The 22,322-nt window shown below is 30.3% G+C and overlaps 2 protein-coding genes across 5 annotated transcripts in view; both read right to left on the bottom strand.

Annotated features, from left to right (window-relative positions):
- Positions 1-7,393, bottom strand: part of LOC145315409 (uncharacterized) — a 127,633-nt gene extending 120,240 nt beyond the window's left edge. Inside the window, exon 1 of the mRNA XM_080155391.1 lies at positions 6,831-7,393. Coding sequence (XP_080011517.1) covers positions 6,831-6,899 — 69 coding nt within the window. The 5' untranslated portion in view covers positions 6,900-7,393. The remainder of the gene's footprint in view (positions 1-6,830) is intronic.
- LOC145316572 (uncharacterized) overlaps positions 1-22,322 on the bottom strand; it is a 257,683-nt gene that overhangs the window by 172,010 nt on the left and 63,351 nt on the right. The window lies entirely within an intron of this gene.

Genomic DNA, 22,322 nt, shown 5'->3' with positions numbered 1-22,322 from the left:
TGTCAATATTTTCCCTAGGCATATATGAAATGCAGCTTAAAATGAATATATTTTTTAATTCGAAAAAAATATGATAAATACATAAATCTAACTTTTGTGCATAATACACCTATTTAGGCGAGGTTTCAAACCTCGCTTTTCTTAGGATTGGTGAGTGAGGGGGGATTTAGCGTTAAGTGAAAATCCATAGATACTAGGGGAGAATCCACAAGTATAGTATAATCCAACAATGAATTCCAGCCACTCCACCTTACGCTTAGACAAACATCAGATAGATAAACAATGGTTTGAATTATTTAATATTATGATGATACATACAATGTACTTTAGACTTGTTCAGTTTTGTACTAAATAAACAGATATGAATTGCCAAAATTTGTCTTCGATTGATAAATAGATTTGCTTAATTAATCGAACTTTCGAAAACCAAAAAAAAATTTTAAGCAAAAACAAACCAACATAGAATATTGAATAAAACTACATAAGAAGTGTCTACATGTTAATTTTACTAGAAAACAATAAATTTTATTTTATTTCTAATTTCAAGCAAACTTTTGTAATTATAATTTTGTAACTGAATATTTAGACAAATTTTAAAATAATGAACATTGTTATTTGTGTAAACAGGTTTATGTAAAAATTGTATAATATAAGTGTAAATACTATTGGATTTATACATGTGTGTTGTCAAATATTTTCTATGATTATATATAATTGCATAAGAAAATTAAATTACTGAATGTTTTGAATGTGCTATTATAAAAAAAAATAAATTTGAACTTTAGTTGTCATGATGTAAAGTAATTTTTTAGGGACATGTGTGTTCATGGGGTTTCCTTCCCAATATTTAACCCCATGTTTCCAATAATTTAACTCGGAGAAAATGGCACGAAAAATTTCAGGGAGGGAGGGAAAAATATAAAGGTGATATTAATGCCCTTTACTTAATAACTTCCTAGCATAATATAAGAAGCAGCTTATAGTAATTAATTAAAAAATAAAAATAACGTCAAATGACCAATGGTAAGCCAGTATACATTTTATCATTGGTCAATTACATTGTATACTGACCCATTAATCGTCATTTTTATTGTATGATGTCATTCTTTATGTGGAACTATAAGCTGTTTAATAATATAAATTAATGGGGAGAGGGGGGGAATAAATTACAACCATTTTCCTATTCTTGTATCTCTGAAAGTTTGAAAGTTTCCTCTGTGACAAAATATTTGCATTGATTTCAGATTTCTTGGGGGGGGGGGGGAGTGTGCATTCTTTTCAACCAAATTTAAAGTGGCTCAAAAATCACATGAGAATAACGCCTTGCAATTACAATTTTAGTGGGGGCATAGGACATGAAAGGGAGTAATGTATCGGAATTCTTTTTTTGAAATTGTAGTAAAAATCTGCTATTTTACTAGTTACGGATTTATAAGCACACTATGATAGAACACAGGAACACACGCACACATGTGTGTATATGTAATATGGTTCCCTCACTCATTCAATCACAAATGTATTACAGGCTACCTGGGACTAAAAACTTGATGTAACATTTAGTTAACAAATGTCTGTGAAAACGTGACAAGTCACGGATTGCCATTACAAAAGTGAATGAATAATTGCGAGGTTCAAAGAAAAACTTTCTTCGCCAGCTATAAATAATAATTTCTTAAAGGGTTTCTAAATATTTATGGTTTTTAGGAGAAGTAAAGGACACTGGTGGTAATTATCTACATTCCTGTTTACTCTGGAAAATCTAAATAGATTAAGCAACTGACTTAAATAATCCTCAGTTTATTTCATTTCTGATATAAGTTTCTTTCGTTTCTTCTCTGGGGAAATAAAAAAATTAAAATAATTTGTTTTTCATTTTATCCAAGTTGATTAAAATGCAGGGATTTAAAAAAAAACTATTACTAAGGAGAAGAATATAAGAAGATTTTTTATTTAATTAAAAGACGAATAGTAGAATCTAAAATGAATAAAACAAACAATGACCGATTAAATGATGTACATACCCAATAATGATACACAAAATTATCCCCTCATGTAGATTCAACTTAGTAGTCGAAACGTTTGAACACTCAACTAGATAAACCAACCAATCAAAATTCACTATATGTCCCAAAAGTTGTTAAAACAGCGAATAAGAAAACGCTATTATAAAACTTTGAGGACTGGTGTAAGATTTTTACACTGTACAATCAAAATATATATTTTTCCCCTCTCAATTTCTTAAAAGTAAGGCATTAAAATTTTCTTGTTAAAGCAATCTGAGACAAATTTCCGGGCGGTTCCCATTTTACAATTCACTATGGCCAGTAGAGGGATAAAATATTTGTTTAACAACTTAGAGCCAGGCCTATGTAGTAGGAATTTAAGCACTGGCCAACTTAAGAGAAACTAACATTTAATTGCAATATCTTTGTCTAAAGTCTTGAATGTAAATGCAATTGTCTAGTGCCTATTTATGGCCACAGCAGTTTCTAGTTTCGCACACATAAACAACAAACAGAAGTATGTAAAATAGGATATTTTTAAATTTAAAAGTTTGTTTTGCACAAAAATTTTAACTTTAACCCATTATACATATGGGTGAAAATTTGTATCATCATTTTGTCTGAAAGATTTCTTATATGCATGTCTTGTTATTGATGGTATTTTAAGTATCATTAGATCAATATACTTAGAGTATATTGCATTTTTACAACTAGCAAAAATGCAGGCATTATTCTTTTGGCAGTAATAGTTTTGCAACTATGAATTAAAAAAAAATTCTTGCTTGTCGTAAAAATGGAAGCACCTCTATACATACTTGACATATACAGAATGTTTTTTTTCTCTTAGAAATGCGAAACCACTTTCCTAAAATCATTTGTTAAATAGCAACCTAGACGTTAAAGACCAAAGCAGAAAGTCCTATTAACTAGAAATCCCTAAAACTGTCGTTCAAAGGTGATAAGACAAACAAACATTTAAAAACGTTAATTTTCAAGAAAATGATGTTTTCCAGTAGTATAAATTAATCAAAGTTTTATTGAGTAATCAGAGTATGGAAAGGAAGGATGTAGTTAAAAACTAATATCAGGGTTCCCAAAATTAACATTTTACAATTTTCTATTAGCCATAGCTACAAATTTAACCCTTTATACTTTTGAAAAGTCTTAGATATTTATGTTTTTCATTTGAAAAGTTAATCCTATGTAAAGGGGTAGTTTCACGAAATGCATTTGAACTTAATTTAGTGAACCGCATATTTTTTCTTAGTTAATGGGGTAAACTACATTTAAATAGCATATATTTGAAATAAATTCAATTTTCTACCACGTAGTTTTTAAAATATCAAGACCTGAAAATTGTCTTTTTGTGATATATGCAATTTAAAAAGACGATTTTCAAGTCTTGATATTTCAAAAACTATGTGGTAGAAAATTGAAATTTTTTCAAATATATGCCATATAAATGTAGTTTAACCATTTAACCAGGATAAGATATGCGGTTCACTAAATTAAGTTCAAATGCATTTCGTGAAACTACCCCTTTACTAATATACGTAATAAATGATGTTTTGATAAAGGTTCCCACAGACTTAAATTTTATTATCAGATATTTTTGCAAACGGAATAATCTATTGGATTTTAAGATAAACAATAAATTTTGAATTTTCATGATTCAGTATTCACCGTTATCTTTGTGCATGTAATTCCTGTGCACGCCAGTGGAAGTAAAGTTATGAAAACTCGTGAGGCTAACAGGAAATAAGATATTGCGAGACAACCACACACACACACACACACACACAATTTCTACTAGAATTTTACTTGTTGCACACACACACACAGTTGGCTAAAAGTGAGAATCTTGAACAGCATTTCTACAATTTCCTTAGTACATACGTTTTGTTGTTACTAAACTCTATGCAATAATTCGTAGCAACTAGATAACAGTAAAAACAGTTAGATAGCCTGTTATTTTTAACAAAAAAAATCATGTATTTATATGTATATGTATGAATAATTGCACAAACAAATATTACAATCCTTTTATAAAAGTTATACTTAAAGCCACAAAATTTAAGGCGTTAAAAATCTATTTTGACCTTTATTTTAGTTTTATTAAGAATAAAAACTGTAATTGTTAGTATGCTACTTTTGCAAGTTTTTTAAATGTACAATGCTATACGGATAAAATGTCTGTTTAAACCACTTTTATGAATGAAATACAGTAAATATATATTATTGAATTATAAAGATTTTACCACGTTTGACTAGTTAAAATCAATTTATTTAACAAATTCATATTAGAATATTCAAATAAATGCTGTAATTTTGGCCAAGTAATGACATTGTGATCTGGCAAAATTTGTTAATTGCTTACACGGCTTATTCATTTCCCATGCTCTAGGGCATTCGGAGGGGCGAGTTGGGGGGGGGGGGGGGATTTAAATTTCTACACCCTTTCCTTTATTAGTATCACAGCTACGCTATAATTACTGTTTGTCCGTAGTAACTAACTTACTTCCGTCCATTTAAAAGATTGACAATGAATGCTAAAGCTTAGCATAATGTTACTATTATTGAAAACAAGGACAAGAAACAGCATAATGGACAAAGCACAGACAAAATAAACTACAATGGACCACACAGAATAATTTGAAACCTTAGTGCTTTTGTGACTATTAATAAGGATAAGGCTCTAAGGTTTTTATAACCCGTCTCTCAGAGATAATAATCATGAATGTTATTATTGTCTAATTTGCTTTTATATGGTTGCATTTCCCCAATTTTCCATTTGATCTGTTTAAAGCTTTGCTTGTTATTACTGCGCTTCATATGAATATGGTTATCCTTGTTAAAGAAAAATTAGGAAGTAAAGTAAATAGTGTTTGTTTGATAATTGTACTTTCTTATTCAAACATATGTGATTAATAATCATCTCACTAATAAATATATAACATATGCTGTCACATTATTATAATAAAGTTATAAACTATCTTTTTCTTTTTAATTTGACAAAATGAGAAAAGGTAAAACGAACAAACTAGGATATGTTCAATGATAAATCAAAAGTTAAGTATCACCAAAATAAAAATATTATAATTGTTTAAAGTTTCCAAAAGAAATACATTTAACGTTATTTTCTTTTTCAAATGGAATAAAACAATCATTACCAAAAACAATATAAGGGTATTTATGAAAATTTTAAATAAATTTCAGCTATTTCGATATAAATTTACATAAATATAATTCTAAACAAGTGGCTGTAACATTTCAAACCGATTAAAAAGTTTCTATAAAATGATGGAAACGCCCTGAATGCTTGTGATTGTTTTGTGTTACACAATTCATTTTGTGCTACGAGGGGACACAGAGTAAGGGATAGCTCAATGAAAGATAATTATTCTTCCCCTAAAGTTAGAGGGATAAACTTTTAAAGTTAATATTAGTGGGAAAAAAGGAAGCGAATTTATTCAACTATCATCACTATTTCTTAGCTTTAAAGGGAAGCATTACGAAGTTATGGGTGTTTAATTGCGTTACATAACCTAACATAAAAATTGTAAAAACAATATTAAAAGTTGTAAAAACTATAATAAAAATTGTAAAAATCTACCAACCACTTTTTGTAAAATCCACGAAATTCTAAACCACCTTTGTATTAACAGTTGAGGATATTTTTCCTAAATAAATGTCCTGGGCTAACATAGGCTAGGTTAGGTTAGGTCATAGGCTAGGGGGCCGAGCGCCCGGGGCTAGGCAGGTCAGGTACACTGTTTGCAGCTATAGACCTTCCAGCTCTACGATTTTTTGTAGGCGTTGGTCTTTTGTAGTGTTGGTCTTTTGTAGGCGTTGGTCTTTTGTAGAACCGACTAGTTGGTCTTTTGTAGGCGTTGGTCTTTTGTAGAGTTGGTCTTTTGTAGCAACGCCGGAATTACCACAAGATGTTTGATGATTAAAGATAAAGGAAAGTATCTTTTATTAATTACCCTTCCATTTAAGGTAAGTGTTTACATATGATACTTTTTAACCACTATCAAGGCATAATTTCTTAGTCATGAAATAATTTAAACTTAGGTTATTATAAATTAGATTGTTTGAAGAAAAAAATTTTTTTTGTGCGTTGTGTAATAATCAGGGCTCGGCATCTGCGCGTCAGCCAACTGCAAGCCTTTCTTACTCACTTCTGTGTATTGTGATGTATACATGTAATTGTAAATAGTTTAATTATTGCTTTAAAGTCTAGAGATTCTCAGGAGTAACAATAAAATCTATCCTATAATATGACTCTTATTTACGTTTTAGCGTGGACAAACTATATGCTTTTTTACTACTCTTAACCGGGTTGTATTCAGCAGAAATTAATAAGATTAGGACACGTGATAAAAAAAACAGCATTGCTTTAAGGAGTATTTTTAAAATATAAATAGTATACTGCTCAACCTATCTTTTACAAAGGTGCAACATCAAAAAACTGAACGGTTGAATAAAGAACTATCGTTTATTTTTCAAATTAAACAAAAGTGTTAAAATATTAAGATGTTATTCAATCAACTAATAGAAAAGAAACGTCATATTATTGTTTTCTCATGAATTTCACATAAAGGATAAATTGTGATATAAAATCTAAAATCTAAATTTTTTGTCTCTCAGTTAAGATATCGCTAACGATTGAAGGGATTAAAAAATGCTTTTGAACAAAGCTCTATATAGGATCAGGGCAGGTTTATATCTGTTAAAAAAGATTTATAGGTGTCTAGGGTCTAGTTTTAATATGCAAGGAAATATTTGTATATTGGCAGGTGTTCCACATAAAATAATTATCCGTACCTGATCAAATCTGAGTCCTGTGAGTTGGGGATCCGAAGGATCTGAATCTCTACGTTTAAAAATTCGCATTCTTATCTTTCAACTCCAATTACGTATTCACAAAAAAACCTTAAAAAGGACGCGAGAGTAATAATGTTTTAATTACTGTCCAGTCACTGAATTCTAGAATATCCCTGGTGTGGCAGGCTCATGATGATGACAGGAAGGACCACGCCCCCATGTAGAACACCCTCAGGGAGCTATTCAACATTTATAATTATTATTAAATATATTATTTAACATGAGAATTATAAGGTTTTGCTTGTCGGAACACAAGCTAAATCACATTTACACTTCCGTTCCTTGCTTTCTATATTTTTATCATGTGTTTTTATTTTTTCATAAAATCCACATAAAAGATGTAATAAAATTTCACGGAGTTATGGTCACTTTAAGCAAAAGGGCGGAATTTTCAAAAGCTTTATAAGATCAAAACTTCACTTATATTTATTTGATTTATGTCATTAAGTATTGGAACGTGCGTCTGTGCGCGTTCTGTGTGAACAAAAGCTATGCTTAGTTACGACTGACTGTGTAATGGTTGTGTGGTGTGTGTGTGTGTGTGTGTGTGTACGTAACGCGCCGTACTCGCGAGGAGTAGCGAAGCGACGACCCGTGGATGGATTCTCCCTTCGTATTTATAGATAAGTAATAATAATAAGAATATAAACATCTTATATTTTCTTTTATTGTTTTATATAAAGGGCGCTTCTTTAGATAGATAGTAGATAGATAGATGCTTGATAGATAGATAGAAATAATCAGAAAACAAAGCAATATAACTATAAATGGTTTAATTGAAATAAAATTGATGAAGAAAATTTACCAAATAACAAATGTTGTTTAAATCATGTAGAAAATACTAAAAAAGTTATATTGAAAAGTACTCACTTACATTTTTCTGAAGTGAAGCTATTTTTTAACTGGCGGTTAATTTTCCAGTACGTCTGTCATTGCGTAGTAGGCATACATCAATATCGTCTGTCTAATTATCGTGCGATAGGGGGTAGTAGTGGGGTGTCAACACCCACCTTTCAATTGATATTGTGAATGTATGCCTTTTTTAATCCATAATTGTTTTACATCCCCTGGTAAAATGCTGTGCGCGACATTGGTATGTCTGTTAAGATGTGACTTAGCAGCTTTAATTTCTTCTAAATATTATAAATCCACAATTTATAAAAAAAAAGCTGTTATATATAAAAGCAGTTGGTAGCTTATTTTAGATAAACTACAAGACAATCTTAGAACTGTGACAGCAGCTGGTTTGCCATACAGACTTTCGTCGCACATTATTATAACCGGCTTTATAAGGATAACAAAATTAAATAATAATCATGAATTTGATATGTAGTATAGGTAAGCAATATGCAAAACGTGTGACATGATCAACATAAACCTAAGTTTCTGCGCTTTATTTTGGCTTAAATTCTGTGGGAATGGTTATTCAGGACTTTTTCTCATGGGAGAGTTAGTCAATCCAAAGACTATAAAAAAAACTTTCTTGTAAATGAGAATCAAATTAGTCAACAAGTTCAATTGGTGCTGTTATCCTACCAATTTTATATGAGGAAATAAAGAATAAATTTAAGATATACTTTTTTTCTGCAAAATACTCCCTAAGGCTTTATAAAATTGTAAATATTTAATTATTTTAGATAAACTAGATCAACAACTTTCATAAGAGCAAAGCTCGCTAAATAAAAAACACAAAAATACCCTAAAATATTTTGGACTGAGTTGTGTGACATGATGTTTATGCACAAGCTCATATAAAGTAGCTTGGCCACGTGATTTCAAATTAGAAACAACTATTTCAAGTTGAACAGTGTTCCTGGCGCGCGAACGGTGACTAAAGACGCACAAATCCCTATTAGAGAAAATCTTTGTTGTTTACATATATGATAGTTAAAGCTTGCCCAAAGCATTTCTTTTTTGACACTTTAGTTGGTTGAAACTGGCCAATATTACATCACACGTTAGCCCGGATCAAAAGTTTAATTTCCAACTTCTGTTTTTAAAAAGACATGAGCCATAATAATTTTTGTCTTGTCATCAAACTTGTTATGATTACAAAAAGTTGTAATATGTCAATAACTTATTTTTTAACTTGGGTTCAAAAAATCAACAGAAAGCATGAGAAATTCAATATAAGGTAAAACTTTATTTTAAAATCATCTGTGATGAGTTAAAGATACTCATGGACAGAGATTATTCATATATACTTTAGCTGTTTATCTTTAATACAAGCTTATCAAATAAAAATTCCATCTTATAAATTCAATGGGTATTATTATTACTACCGACAGATCAACAGACCAAAAGTTGTAAACTGGCTCAGAAATATCATCACCAATAATTTCAATTGTTTATCTTAAATAGGTTCTGAGAAATTTTCAAAACCTTTCAGACATACTGAGAGACAGACACATTGACATTTTGATAGAAAAGAAGCTTAGTAACTAAAAATACATCTAGATTAATGTGAACCTTTGAGAGCAGTACAGCACTAAAATTTAAAAAAAATTCAGATGATGAACACTGAGCAGGGCTAGTGTCCAAATTTGAAAAGTTACTATGATTTTAAAATGTAACGACAGTTGTTACATCGACTGCAGCTGCAGATAAAAATCAGCGGCTAGACGGTTTATACTAAAATAAAGTTATATAATCTAATCAATACCTTAATTTTTAGTGCTTTGTCTAAAGTTAAATATAGGATTAACTTTTTTATATATAAAAGGTTTTATAAAAAAACAACCAGCAAATTTTGCCAAGACAAAATTTGATAGTCAGATATTTCAAGTGGACAAAAAAACCAACATTAGATTTTTTGGTATATTTGGTTTGTATTATTTCCTTCTAATGCTTCAAAAATTAGTTTAGAAATTGAATTTTTTGTTGGCTATATTTCATGTTTACCTATAGATTATAGGAGCATACATAGTAGGACAGAGAGATGGACGGATAGAGGTATAAACATCCTTTTACTTTGAATTAAGGATAACCAAAATTTCCCTTTGTAATATAAAATCAGAATAACGCCAGTAAAATGTCATCCCAAATTGCCCATTAACAAATTATTTCACAAGAAAATGTGAAAATATTGTCGAGATAATATTTTTAATCTTTATAATCTGGAGTTGTACAGTCTCAAGATATTGTTTGGAACATGGTTGAAGAAATGATGAAAGAAGAGTGACAAAGCCGCTAGGCTGGCTTTGTTGCGAAAACAGGAATTTGCCGGTTTGACGTACAACCGCAATGTTGTAGAGTAGCACTGTCGGCTACATGGCTGTAATAAAAATTACTGACATATTATCAAAATAAATAAAGACATCCTAATGTCAATGTGTCTACAAATGTACTTATGATGGTAAGATGAAAATTTAAAAATTAAGAAAAAATAGGTTAAAAATCATAATACAAAATAAATATCAGCAACAAGCCAATAAACAATTAAAGATTAGCAATATTTTTCTATCAAGCTATCCGTTACTAACAAACGTGCATGGCTTGATGTAGAAAATCTCTTTTTTTAGGTCATTGAAAGAATTTTGAATGAGCAATTGAGAAACCATAAAATTAAGTGCATGTTTTATTCCAGGGATAAAAGGATACAACAATGAACAATGCATTGGTTGTATCCCCCAAATCTCTAGGCTTTGGAATATTTAGTGGCCATGGGTTATAGATTAATTTAACCACCAGTGTACCCTCCCTGAATGTCTATCTAACCATTGCAGACAATAAGATAGGGAAAAATGATAAAATCAGGGATCTTAAGGGATAAGACAATGGAAAATAAATTAAGTTATATCCACTATGTTGATAAATAAAATTATACCTATTGTAGATTAAATTTATCTGTTGGATACAGCCTGTTTGGATTCAACCATTCAACAAAATTACCCAAAGTTTTTGTGCCAACGAATAGGATAAAGTGGCTATAAAATCGCTGTAATTTACAGTCCACTGTCTCCCTCCTCCCTGGATGAAACCCTTTCCTCTCCTCAATTCAAAAATGAAACAGCACTTTTAACAGCAAATCCTTTCAGGATTCAGAGTTTGTCCGTACGTCCGGAGATACGGAAATCTTTGTCTGATTGTAATTTATCTATTCACAAACGTCATAAAAGATCAATTATTGATTCTTAAATAAAAGTAACAGGATGTTTATGTCTATGTGTTTGTCTGTCTGTGTGTAACGAAGGATTTCGCTAACCGCAGAACTGAAATGGTTCTCCTTTATAATGGAGCTTTTCATAGGTCCAGGGAAGGTGTATAACACCCCCCCCCCCCCCCCAAGACAAATTGACCATAGAAAAATGACCCCCCAAGAGGCGTAGCCGCTAGTAAATTATAAGTAGACAAACTCGTTCATTTTAAACATGTTGATTTAAAGCTTAGAAAAGGTTATTTCTTAGATGATTTGACACAGTGGTAATGATCGCAGTGATTTTACTACTTAGACATTAAAGTATATGAAATATATTTTATACAATTTTTTTTAGATTTCTTGGGTTTTCCAAAAGAATAGCCTTTTTTATATCATATGCGTTGTAATCTTCGCTAATCCATTTTTCTCCCTTCTCACTTTTAATGGTATAATCATTCTTGTTTTACAGCCAGTGCAATAAGCTCTGCAAAATTTGAATAGCTACTAAATGAAAGAAATTTTAAACATTCTTTTCGTATTGTTGCACTCTTCCCGACACCCGTTTCATCACAAAGGCTTGAATGGAGATTTTGAAAGTTTAAAAAGTTTTCCATACATGTTGCTTTCTTCTCTAATTCAAAACGTAATAATCTCTATGTCAAATGGACAAAACCTTGATGATTTTGAGAACGTTAGACATATCGTCAACTTCCCCTAAAAAAAATATTTTTCTTTTCAATGTAAAACAAGCCAATAGTTTTTTTTAGTAATTATAAATCCAATGTATTATTTAGTTACTACATGCCTCGACCCTAGATTCTAGGGAAGGTCGAAGAGGGTCACGAAAATAGCCTAAAACTATCTAAAGACATTCATAAAAATTCCCTGAAAAGTACATTTAATTCGGACTACAAGTTTTTCGAGATTAATAGCTTCGGACAAAAAAAAACTTTACTACTTTATATTATAGGATATGAGAATTGAAATAAGATGTATATTGTAGAGAATTTTTGCCTCTTGGCACCACGCCTTCTTAACCGAATTTTCCTATATTACAAAATCAAGTTTTTGATGTTATTATCGGGTAAATATCAAAGTTACCGCCAATATTATTTTCATATCCAACCAGACACAAAATAACATAACACAGGGAGGGAGGGAACAATGGCACATCAATTATTTACACCCAATTATTTCCCCCCATGATTATGAGGTATTAAAGGCCGTACCCGATACATGATAAAGTAGAAGATTTATATTTCGTTGCCCCAGCATTCCTGAGTTAGACAGCAAAGTGATAAAAGTCAAAATCACCGCGAGAAAAAGTATGAAAAAATAAGGTGTGTTGGATAATAAATCAAATATTTATTTACAATGAAATGAGTTTTTTTTCTCGTAATATTTTGATTATCATGATAATCTTTTAATCACATCAATTATATAAAACAGATATATTGAAAAATAAATACATATATTATTATTATATGTATATCTACAAAAATATTGAATAAATAGAACTAAAATTTATATATTTTATACATATTTTATGTGCATTTAATAATTGAGAAAGGGTGATTAAACTTTTAAACAATTTGCAATTTCTTCTGGAAGTGCAGTTAGATCATCAGCTGTGTGAAATCATGTACAAAATATCATAGTTAATTAATACAAGTTAGATCATCAACTGTGTGAAATCATGTACAAAATATCATAGTTAATTAATACAAGTTAGATCATCAACTGTGTGAAATCATACACAGAATATCATAGTTAATTAATACAAGTTAGATCATCAGTTGTGTGAAATCATGTTTAGAATTTCATAGTTAATTAATACAAGTTAGATCATCAACTGTATGAAATCATTAACAGAATATCATAGTTAATTAATACAAGTTAGATCATCAACTGTGTGAAATCATGTACAGAATATCATAGTTAATTAATACAAGTTAGATCATCAGTTGTGTGAAATCATGTTTAGAATTTCATAGTTAATTAATACAAGTTAGATCATCAACTGTATGAAATCATTAACAGAATATCATAGTTAATTAATACAAGTTAGATCATCATCAATGTGAAATTATGTATAGAATATCATTGTTAATTAATACAAGTTAGATCATCAACTGTGTGAAATCATGTACAGAATATCATAGTTAATTAATACAAGTTAGATCATCAGTTGTGTGAAATCATGTTTAGAATTTCATAGTTAATTAATACAAGTTAGATCATCAACTGTATGAAATCATGAACAGAATATCATAGTTAATTAATAAAAGTTAGATCATCATCAATGTGAAATTATGTATAGAATATCATTGTTAATTAATACAAGTTAGATCATCAGCTTTGTGAAATCATGTTTAGAATTTCATAGTTAATTAATACAAGTTAGATCATCAGTTGTGTGAAATCATGTTTAGAATTTCATAGTTAATTAATACAAGTTAGATCATCAACTGTATGAAATCATGAACAGAATATCATAGTTAATTAATAAAAGTTAGATCATCATCAATGTGAAATTATGTATAGAATATCATTGTTAATTAATACAAGTTAGATCATCAGCTTTGTGAAATCATGTTTAGAATTTCATAGTTAATTAATACAAGTTAGATCATCAGTTGTGTGAAATCATGTTTAGAATTTCATAGTTAATTAATACAAGTTAGATCATCAACTGTATGAAATCATGAACAGAATATCATAGTTAATTAATAAAAGTTAGATCATCATCAATGTGAAATTATGTATAGAATATCATTGTTAATTAATACAAGTTAGATCATCAGCTTTGTGAAATCATGTACAGATTATCATAGTTAATTAACACAGTTAGATCATCAGCTGTGTGATTCATAAAATGAATATTAGTTATTTTGTTGGTTTAGGTTAAGTTGATACCTAAATCAGACCTGCAGGGTTTATTAAGATTCCTTAAAATTAAAAAAAAAGTTTTTATTTGGGATAGTTTATGATAACTTGGATGATCCACCTGCAAATAAAAGATTTTACCATACTTTTGATATAAATCATGCAAAATGAAACTTTTATTAACTGATTATGTCATGTTCTCTATTCTTCTGCTGCATAGAGGAATGTTTTAGCTGCATTATATATGGTCAAATTACCCACCTTTCTCTTTTATGCACATTTTTTATGAAATATTGAATTAGACTATTTTTTATATTTGATAAACTGAGTTTTTGTTATATATTTTGATTGCATAAGATATGTTTATATTCAACATAATGTTTCTCCTAATTTCTTCCTTTTGTGTTGCTTAGATAATCTAACTTTTATAATAATTTTTATAATTTAATCAGCAATTAATAAATTTTATTAACCAATCCTTCTGAAAACAGTTCTATAGAAATTTTATCGTTTTAAATACCTTAGATATTTTCAAAATGCTTTTAAAAATTAAATTCAATCTTTATTTTAGTTTATTACATTTATTTATTACCCCTTGACTGATATAGTATAACATATATGAATCTAGTAATCTAACCATTTTCTCATAAAAGTTCCCATGTCTGGTTATGAAGCCCTGGGAGGGGTCACACAAAAATTCTAACATTTAGAAGTAGAAATAAGAAAATATGGACGAAATTAGACTTACTTTTAACAGTGAAGTTACTCTGCTCATACATTTTTTCTGTCTATGATTCTACTTATATCTTGTCCTATAAATTCTTCTTTCTCTCTTTATTCTAATTGCTCTGCAAATAAAGCTAGGTCAACAATCTTCTGGTAAAAAAATTAAATCTTAACCTAAGTTACTTAACAATTTGAAGCTGTTGCGAAGCCAACCTATATCAAATAATAAGCAGCCTGGCCAACATTTTTTAACAAACCATAGCCGGTAGTAACTAAACTCAACAATCCGGTGCTAAGCAAGCAAATTTTTATAAATTAACACCGAGCTAAACAATCCTCAGTTAAATTGTTATTTTTCTTTTTAACAGCTTTCAACAATTGATTGCCGCGGTATGCATTAATAAATAATGTTTATAATTTTGTAGACCCTCCGTTCCGCACAGAGTTTCAATTAAACCCCTTGGAAAACAAATGGTTTTGCCAGGCCAAATTTTTCATCTCAGAAAGTTTCTCAATTATGAAGATTATTTTATATTACATATGGTCAGATTTCTGGATGTTATATCAATCAACTTTTTCTTTTCCTCTTCATTTTAGAAATATAAAAAAATGTAAATAATTTTGTTTTAAAATGAATGTATTAAATTTTAAAATCTTTAAATTACTTAAAGTTTAAAAGCAATTGCAGAAAACAATGACAATCTTTTCCAAAATAGGCAGCATCAACAAGGAAACAATATTTTAGGATAAAAAAAGAAAAACAAACTATAATACATGAAAATCTGGACATTTGACTGGTTGGTACAAACTTTTAATCCGATAAATTTAATTTGTAGAAAGGGTAATTTTATTTAACACCATTGGGGATGTATATATATTCGTATTTCATTGTCTTATCCCCTAAGATTCCTGTATTTGTGGGAATTTCAGTAATTTAAGAAAAACTTCGTAAGTAATGTAAAAAACCTATATTTTTAAAGATCGTTTACTTACCTACGGACATACCCTACTTGTAGAGTAGCTGCGTTACAAACAACATTAACTATAATGAAGGAAGTGGTATCTCGTATCTCGTGTCACGTAAAATAGAAATAATTTTCCACAGTCATTTAAAAATGATTTTATCTGTTGAAAATGGTCATTTTTATCATAACTTCCCCTAATTTTGTTTCTTCTATTTATTTTCCCTACCCCCTTAAATTGCTTCTTAAAAATTACTGTTCTCCCTATCTATACATTCTTTGGACCAAGTCTGAAGAACGAAGGAGGTCTTTTTCAGTAACTTACTTTAAAGGGCGTTTCGTTGTATTTTCACAGTAGCTTTTCCCCTATTTCTAGCCCCTGCAGCGGGAGCTATAACCCTGTTGGGCAATCACCTAACCCAACCAAACCTAAATAACCTATCAAAAGCTAATATGAAAATACGACGAAACACCCCTTTAAAGCCATTGTCACGAAAGGGACTATACCCGTAATCTGGAATGTCAAAACTCCCAAAGTGCCATGCTAACTCAAAAGTGTACATTTTCGTTCTCTTGTTTATTAACATTCGGTACAAGGTCCTTATTCATTGTTGAGTTTTAAGTATGTAGATTCAAGATCATTTAGGTCTTTTTCTGTCGGTTAATTTATTGTACTAACGTAACCTGTGTCATCAGTCCTATGATTCCCGTTAAGGGTCTTACTTTGTATTTTTGACTTGATTCCATTCTTCAACTAATAAAAATAGATGCTAAAAATAATGTCCAAGTAATTATCCTTGTTAATTTAAATGATACATAGATGTAAAGATCATTGAAAATTACATTTTTTGGTTAAGATTTTATTAGATTAAACTCTAGTAACTGGGATGCAGAGAGATAAGATGTGACTGTAGTGTAACAAGTAGCCCATCAACTCGCCGTTGGTTAGGTGATGAGTTCAAATCTCAGCTCATTCCGTATAGGTTGTACCTACCTCTGCTATGTCAGATGCGCGACATCAATAGTAAGAGGAGGGGGAATGCCTTAGTCCAATACAGGCGCAAGTCATTACCATAATGACTTACAGACAATGGTCGTGCCATCAAAGTTTTGGTTACCTGTAATACATGTCAGTGCTTAGGGACCTACTACACATAGAAGTCTATCCTAACTTTGTTTTAAACCCTCCCCAGACTTAAAAGGTGTGATGCAAAAGATAATAGATTGATAGAATATAGGAGAAAAAAGTTTTACTTCATACAATAACTCGATCGAAAAGACGGACAAGAGTGATTTCTAGACTAGCTTCGCTGCTAAAAATGTACAAGATACCGCTTTCTTTGTATTAATTACAAGTAAAATTAGTTTGTACGCCTGTAAAATTAGAATTAGTACTGGTCATGTGAAATAATTCATTAATTTTAATGAGGCAAATTAAATTAAAAGATGAGCGTCATTACCTTGGAGAGAAAAAAGATTATTTAACATGCCATCATTTTAATTGGGTGGGAGAAAACCCTCCCAGTAACTTTCTAAACAAACCAATTATGGTTAGTGAATCACCCCCTAAAATTACTGTAGGGATTGGCCACCCACATCATAAATAGTTAAAAATATATTTAATTTTTACAAATCTAGTAAAAAGACGAGATTTGACGTTATATATAGATTCTTAAAAATAGTTTATTTCACCTAATAGTTGCAAGCTATAAAACTAAATAAATATGAAAAGGATTGATTTCATTTATAGATGAAAAAATTCACGTATATTGTATAATCAAAAAGAATAAAAAATAAACCAATGAAATATTGAAAGTGAAGATCGACTAAACACAAATCCTGCGGAACCTAGTAAAAGTGTCTGACTCAGATTATGACGTCAAAAATATTAACCAATAAGAGGCAACTATAAATTTTACCATTGGTCAATTACAGTGTATTCTGGCCTCTCATTGGTTATTTTTTTTTTGACGTCATAATCTGAGTCAGACACTTTTACTAGGTTCAATGCTGCGTTTTTAATGTAAAAGAGCATTACGGACAAACCAAATTCTCAAGCAAAGAAACAAAGTAGATAATATACTGAAATATGAAAATAATTACCCCTTGGAGTCGTGTGTATGCAGTGCATGTTTCTTTCAAATAAAATCTGATCACATCCAACTTTCTTTCCCATCAGAAGTAAATTCGGGGAAATGAAATTTTTTTTTTCAAACAACTTTATGATATATCAAATCTGTTTATTTGTCTGTTCGTTTGTCCCTATTTCGGCCGGAGGGAAGCAAATAATCTGGAAATATCATAATGTGGTAAGCCTTGTATATGTCATATTCAAGTCTTGTTGTATTTAAATTTCTTTTCTGGAATACAAACAAAGATGGCAAAAATTCAAAATCCGAAATTTTTAATGTAGAGTTTGTTTTTAGCCTAATACTGTAATGATTACCAGCGGCTACTCTTTGGTGGGTGGTGGTTCACTACCCTAAAACAGTTATAAACCTTCCCAGGACCTTTGGAAAGCTACCATGTAAATGAGAACCATATCGGTTCAGCAGTTAGCGAGAGCCTTTGGTTAATACTAAGCTTTCCTGAAAATTAAAGACATGCCAGTTTCACAGAGGTTTTACTTTACAGATTATAACTAAAACACGGATATTAAAAACACATCCAACTATTTTCTAAACTACAAATGAGAAAACGAGAAAGCAGAAAATTGAAGTGGGTATTCTAAATACACTAACAAAAAAACAATAAAACAAATTATCTTTGGTTAAAGGGAAAGGTAAATGAAAGATAAATTTATTCCACTATACGTCAAAACTTGTGCTGTGCTAGAAAAGATTAACTTGTCTATAACATTGTCCTTTCTTTTTATTACCTGTATCATATACGTTCATCGTAAGGTCTCATTTTAGATAGATAAGATGGTGCAACAATGTTCTACAGACAACAAACTCAATTTTTACACGACCTTTATTTTAAAGTTCTTACTGTACATGGTAATAAGTTCCTCCTGTTGAAAATATTAATATTAGCGCACCCGACATAGGAGCAGTTAGAACTATCTTAACGTATTTAGTGATATATACCTGCTTTACTAGAGGGAAAGAACGGTTGACTATGAATTACATGGTAACGCAAGTTTTAAACACGTTCCCTCCTTCATCGGCTCAAAATTGATGAGTTTTATAAATCTTGATTGAGTGGTAAAAAATAGCAGTGTCATAACTTTTCCATTATAATCTTAATTTACACAGAAAGTAATTTAGTTTATCCTATTTTGGTAAATGCACTAATTAATCGTTCATCATCTTATCCCTTCTTATCCCTGAAAGTGCCGAAACTTCATTCTTTCTTAGCGAGTACTAATTTTACTCATGGCACACATAGCGATTCTAGAGCAAGAAACTTTAACTTTCAGCAATCAACAAATGAAAACTTCAGTCCTATGTAATTTTGGGTCCAGAATCATAATCTGTTAAAACTAAAATCCTATGTCTTCCTATTTGCAATAAAATCGCATTAAAATTGCAACAAATATTTGCGATACCTTATTTTCATCTTATAAGAAATAATAATCTATTTTGCTAAAACAAAAATTAAAGTTAACCATTTATCAAATACTTTCATATCTTTAAATTTGCAAAAAAAATATTTTTTTTGCAGAATATTGCCATTTTTGTCAGCGATATAAAAAGTCTCCTAAAAAATAGATTGTTAGAATAAAAAGTAAATGTAAGGATTATTATATGTTTTTCTGAAGTCATTTAATAAATTTATACAGTAAAAACCAGAATTGTGCAACTTATTTGAATGAAAAGCCAAAAAACGTAATTTGCAAAAAAATTGCAACACCTAAATCACATAGAAAAATAAACTTTTAACCAATCTAAAGTAATATGTTTTAAAAAACATTAAAAAATATTAATCTTTTATTAAATGAAGTTTTTTTGAAAAGTTCTAATTAAATAGAACAGGGCAAAATAATTTTTTCAAAATGTAAACATTCACTTAACTATGAATATTTCTATAGTTTTTCTAAAACTTAAAAATCAAATTGTACTCAAAATCAATATTTTGTTTGTTAAATCTTCTTGTGGCGAGATTTTTAAATGTTACTTTTTCATACGTATTGAATAATCATAAATAAAAAGAAAAAAATTGCATTAAGCCGATTCAAATATATTAAATATTTCCTTATTAAGGCAGCAAAATAAAAAAAGGTGTAAAATAAAAATAATTTATTTTTATTTTTTAAGCTGTCTAACTTTTTAAAAAAATTTATAACACGATTTTTGCAAAAATAGATAATTTTTCATTAAAAGGAAGTTTTGTTTACTAAATCAGCTGTTATCAAAGAATATACAGTTTTCTTATGTTGGGCTAAGAATAGTAATTTCAAGGGATCGACAGCCGCACACAAGCCTCAAATTCCGCAGGTGTGCAAAATAAAGATTTTAATAAGGAGAATGGCTGTTAAGAAACATTTTTAGATATCCAGCTTAATTCTAAAGTTATAATATGACAATTTCACTGATGCTTACCCGCAGCTTCTAAACCCTGTTATTTCAATCAAAAACTATATTTATATTAATAAGATTAAGTTTGAAAATTGCATTAACATACTTGGATCATAAATTTAGATCGCACTCTCATTTCAATTGTGTGAAAAATGAAGTTATGCCCCCTGTTCCCTCCAAACAGTAATTATTTGGACGCCCTAAAGATAGACATTAAAAAACAAGAATGACAACATCCATAAAAGCGAAGCTCTGAAACAGTTGAAAAACGAAGTTTAACACCTGTAGATTGTCAGAACTCATTAATCAATATATAAAAGACGAAAAAATTGTAAGTAAATTTGTTAAAAACTGCTGAAATACAGGATAATAATTAAGGACATACATACATTTTTAGGAGGTGATTATAGAGATGCTTCACTTATGGAATTGTACTTTGTTGTCCTAGGAATCAGTATTCCAAAAATCAGATCAATCGGATAATAACATCACATACAAATTTGTTGTTGAAAAAGTAAAAAAACGACATGTTTAAAATGGACATACAGACATTCTGGTATTGAATATAGTGTTGCTACGCTTTCTAAATTGTACCTTACTATGAAAGGAATCAACATATGAAGTTTCAAATTGATAGGACAACTCTAACATGCCATAATTAACGAAATGAGCTATCCGTTCCGGACGAACAGACTGACCAACCCTAATTATAGAAAAACTCGCTTTTAATAATGATAAAAAAGCTTCGCTCTTTGATATATACAAGCGGCTGCGCCCCTAGCATCTAGAAGCTCTATTCTAAAGGATAAATAAGGGCAGAAAATAGCCTTACACCATACCCAGACATTATCTATAAAATAGAATAGCCTAAAACCACCTCAGGACCTATAGGAAGCTTCAGTGTAAAGAAGAACCATATCGGGTCAGCGATTAGCAAGATCCTTCGCTACAGACAAAAAAAGCTTACTACTTTAAATAATACTAGCGGCTACGCCCCTAGAAGCCTCTAGGAGCACTTAATTTAGGAGGGGGAAAAGTCGACCTCATCCCATATTAAATTTGAGTTTCAAAAGAATAAAAAAATATTTTTGGGGGGAAGTTCTGACACTTTTGCGTAAACAGTGATTATAAGCTTTGTCTTTAGAGTGAGAGGAGAGATTATTTCACAAAAAAAATGCTTTTGGGATGTAGTTTTCCTATTTTAAAAAAATAATTTATTTGGCCTCCAGGTTTAGATACTGCTAGCCTCCAGGTGGATTTTAGACAGGTAAAAAAATTCTAGTTAGAAAAAAACTTACTTTATGGATAGTATGAACTGATTTGAAAAAAAAATTAAAACCAGTTTCAGGTACTGCAGGGCTCCAGGTGGATCCTGGACAGGTAAAAACTGAAAATTTTTACTTTTGAAGTCAGAACAAAACTTATTTAACAAAAGTTGCTACTTTATGTATGGTATGAACAAATTTTAAGAAAATTTTGAAATTAGACTCAATGTTCAGGTACCGCAGGCCTCCATGTGGATCCTGGACAGTTAAAACCTAAAATTTCTAATATTAAATTTACTGGCGGCTTTGCCCCTAGCCTCTAGGGGCTTTGCCCCAAGAAGTAATTAAAAAAAATGTAGTACATGGGGTGGATCTTCATCTTCATCTTCAGCATTAAAAAAAAAAATGAGGGGGAATTTTTTTTATTTTTTGGGGGGTTGGGGGTGTCCCACGCCCAAAGAAAATAACCTAAAACCACCACAGGACCTATACAGGTATATACCCTGAAGAGAAGAATCCGATCGGTTCAGTGGTTACCGAGATCTTAAGCTTATTAGGTAAACTAGCTAAAAAGTAGCAGGTTTTAAAATAAGGTTTGTTCTAACTTAAATAGTAAAAATCTTCAGTTTTTATCTGTCCAGGATCCACCTGGAGGCCTGCAGTAACTGAACATGGAGCCTGATTTCAAGATTTTCTTCAAGTTAGTTCATACCATCCATAAAGTAACAACTTTTGTTAAAAAAGTTTTTTTCTAGCTTAAATAGTGAAAATTTTCAGTTTTTAACTGTCCAGGGTCCACCTGGAGGCTTGCAGTACCTGTACATGGAGCCTGATTTAAAAACTTTCTTCAAATTAGTTCATACTGCCCATAAAGTAGCAACTTTTGTTAAATAAGTTTTATTCTGACTTTAAAAGTAAAAATTTTCAGTTTTTAC

The sequence above is a fragment of the Acartia tonsa genome, chromosome 4 (genome assembly GCF_053477335.1).
Source record: "Acartia tonsa isolate MP-2025a chromosome 4, ASM5347733v1, whole genome shotgun sequence".
NCBI classification, from domain to species: Eukaryota; Metazoa; Arthropoda; class Copepoda; order Calanoida; family Acartiidae; genus Acartia; species Acartia tonsa.
Note: the sequence above shows the minus strand (reverse complement) of the source record. Positions and strands in the feature narration are given on the sequence as shown.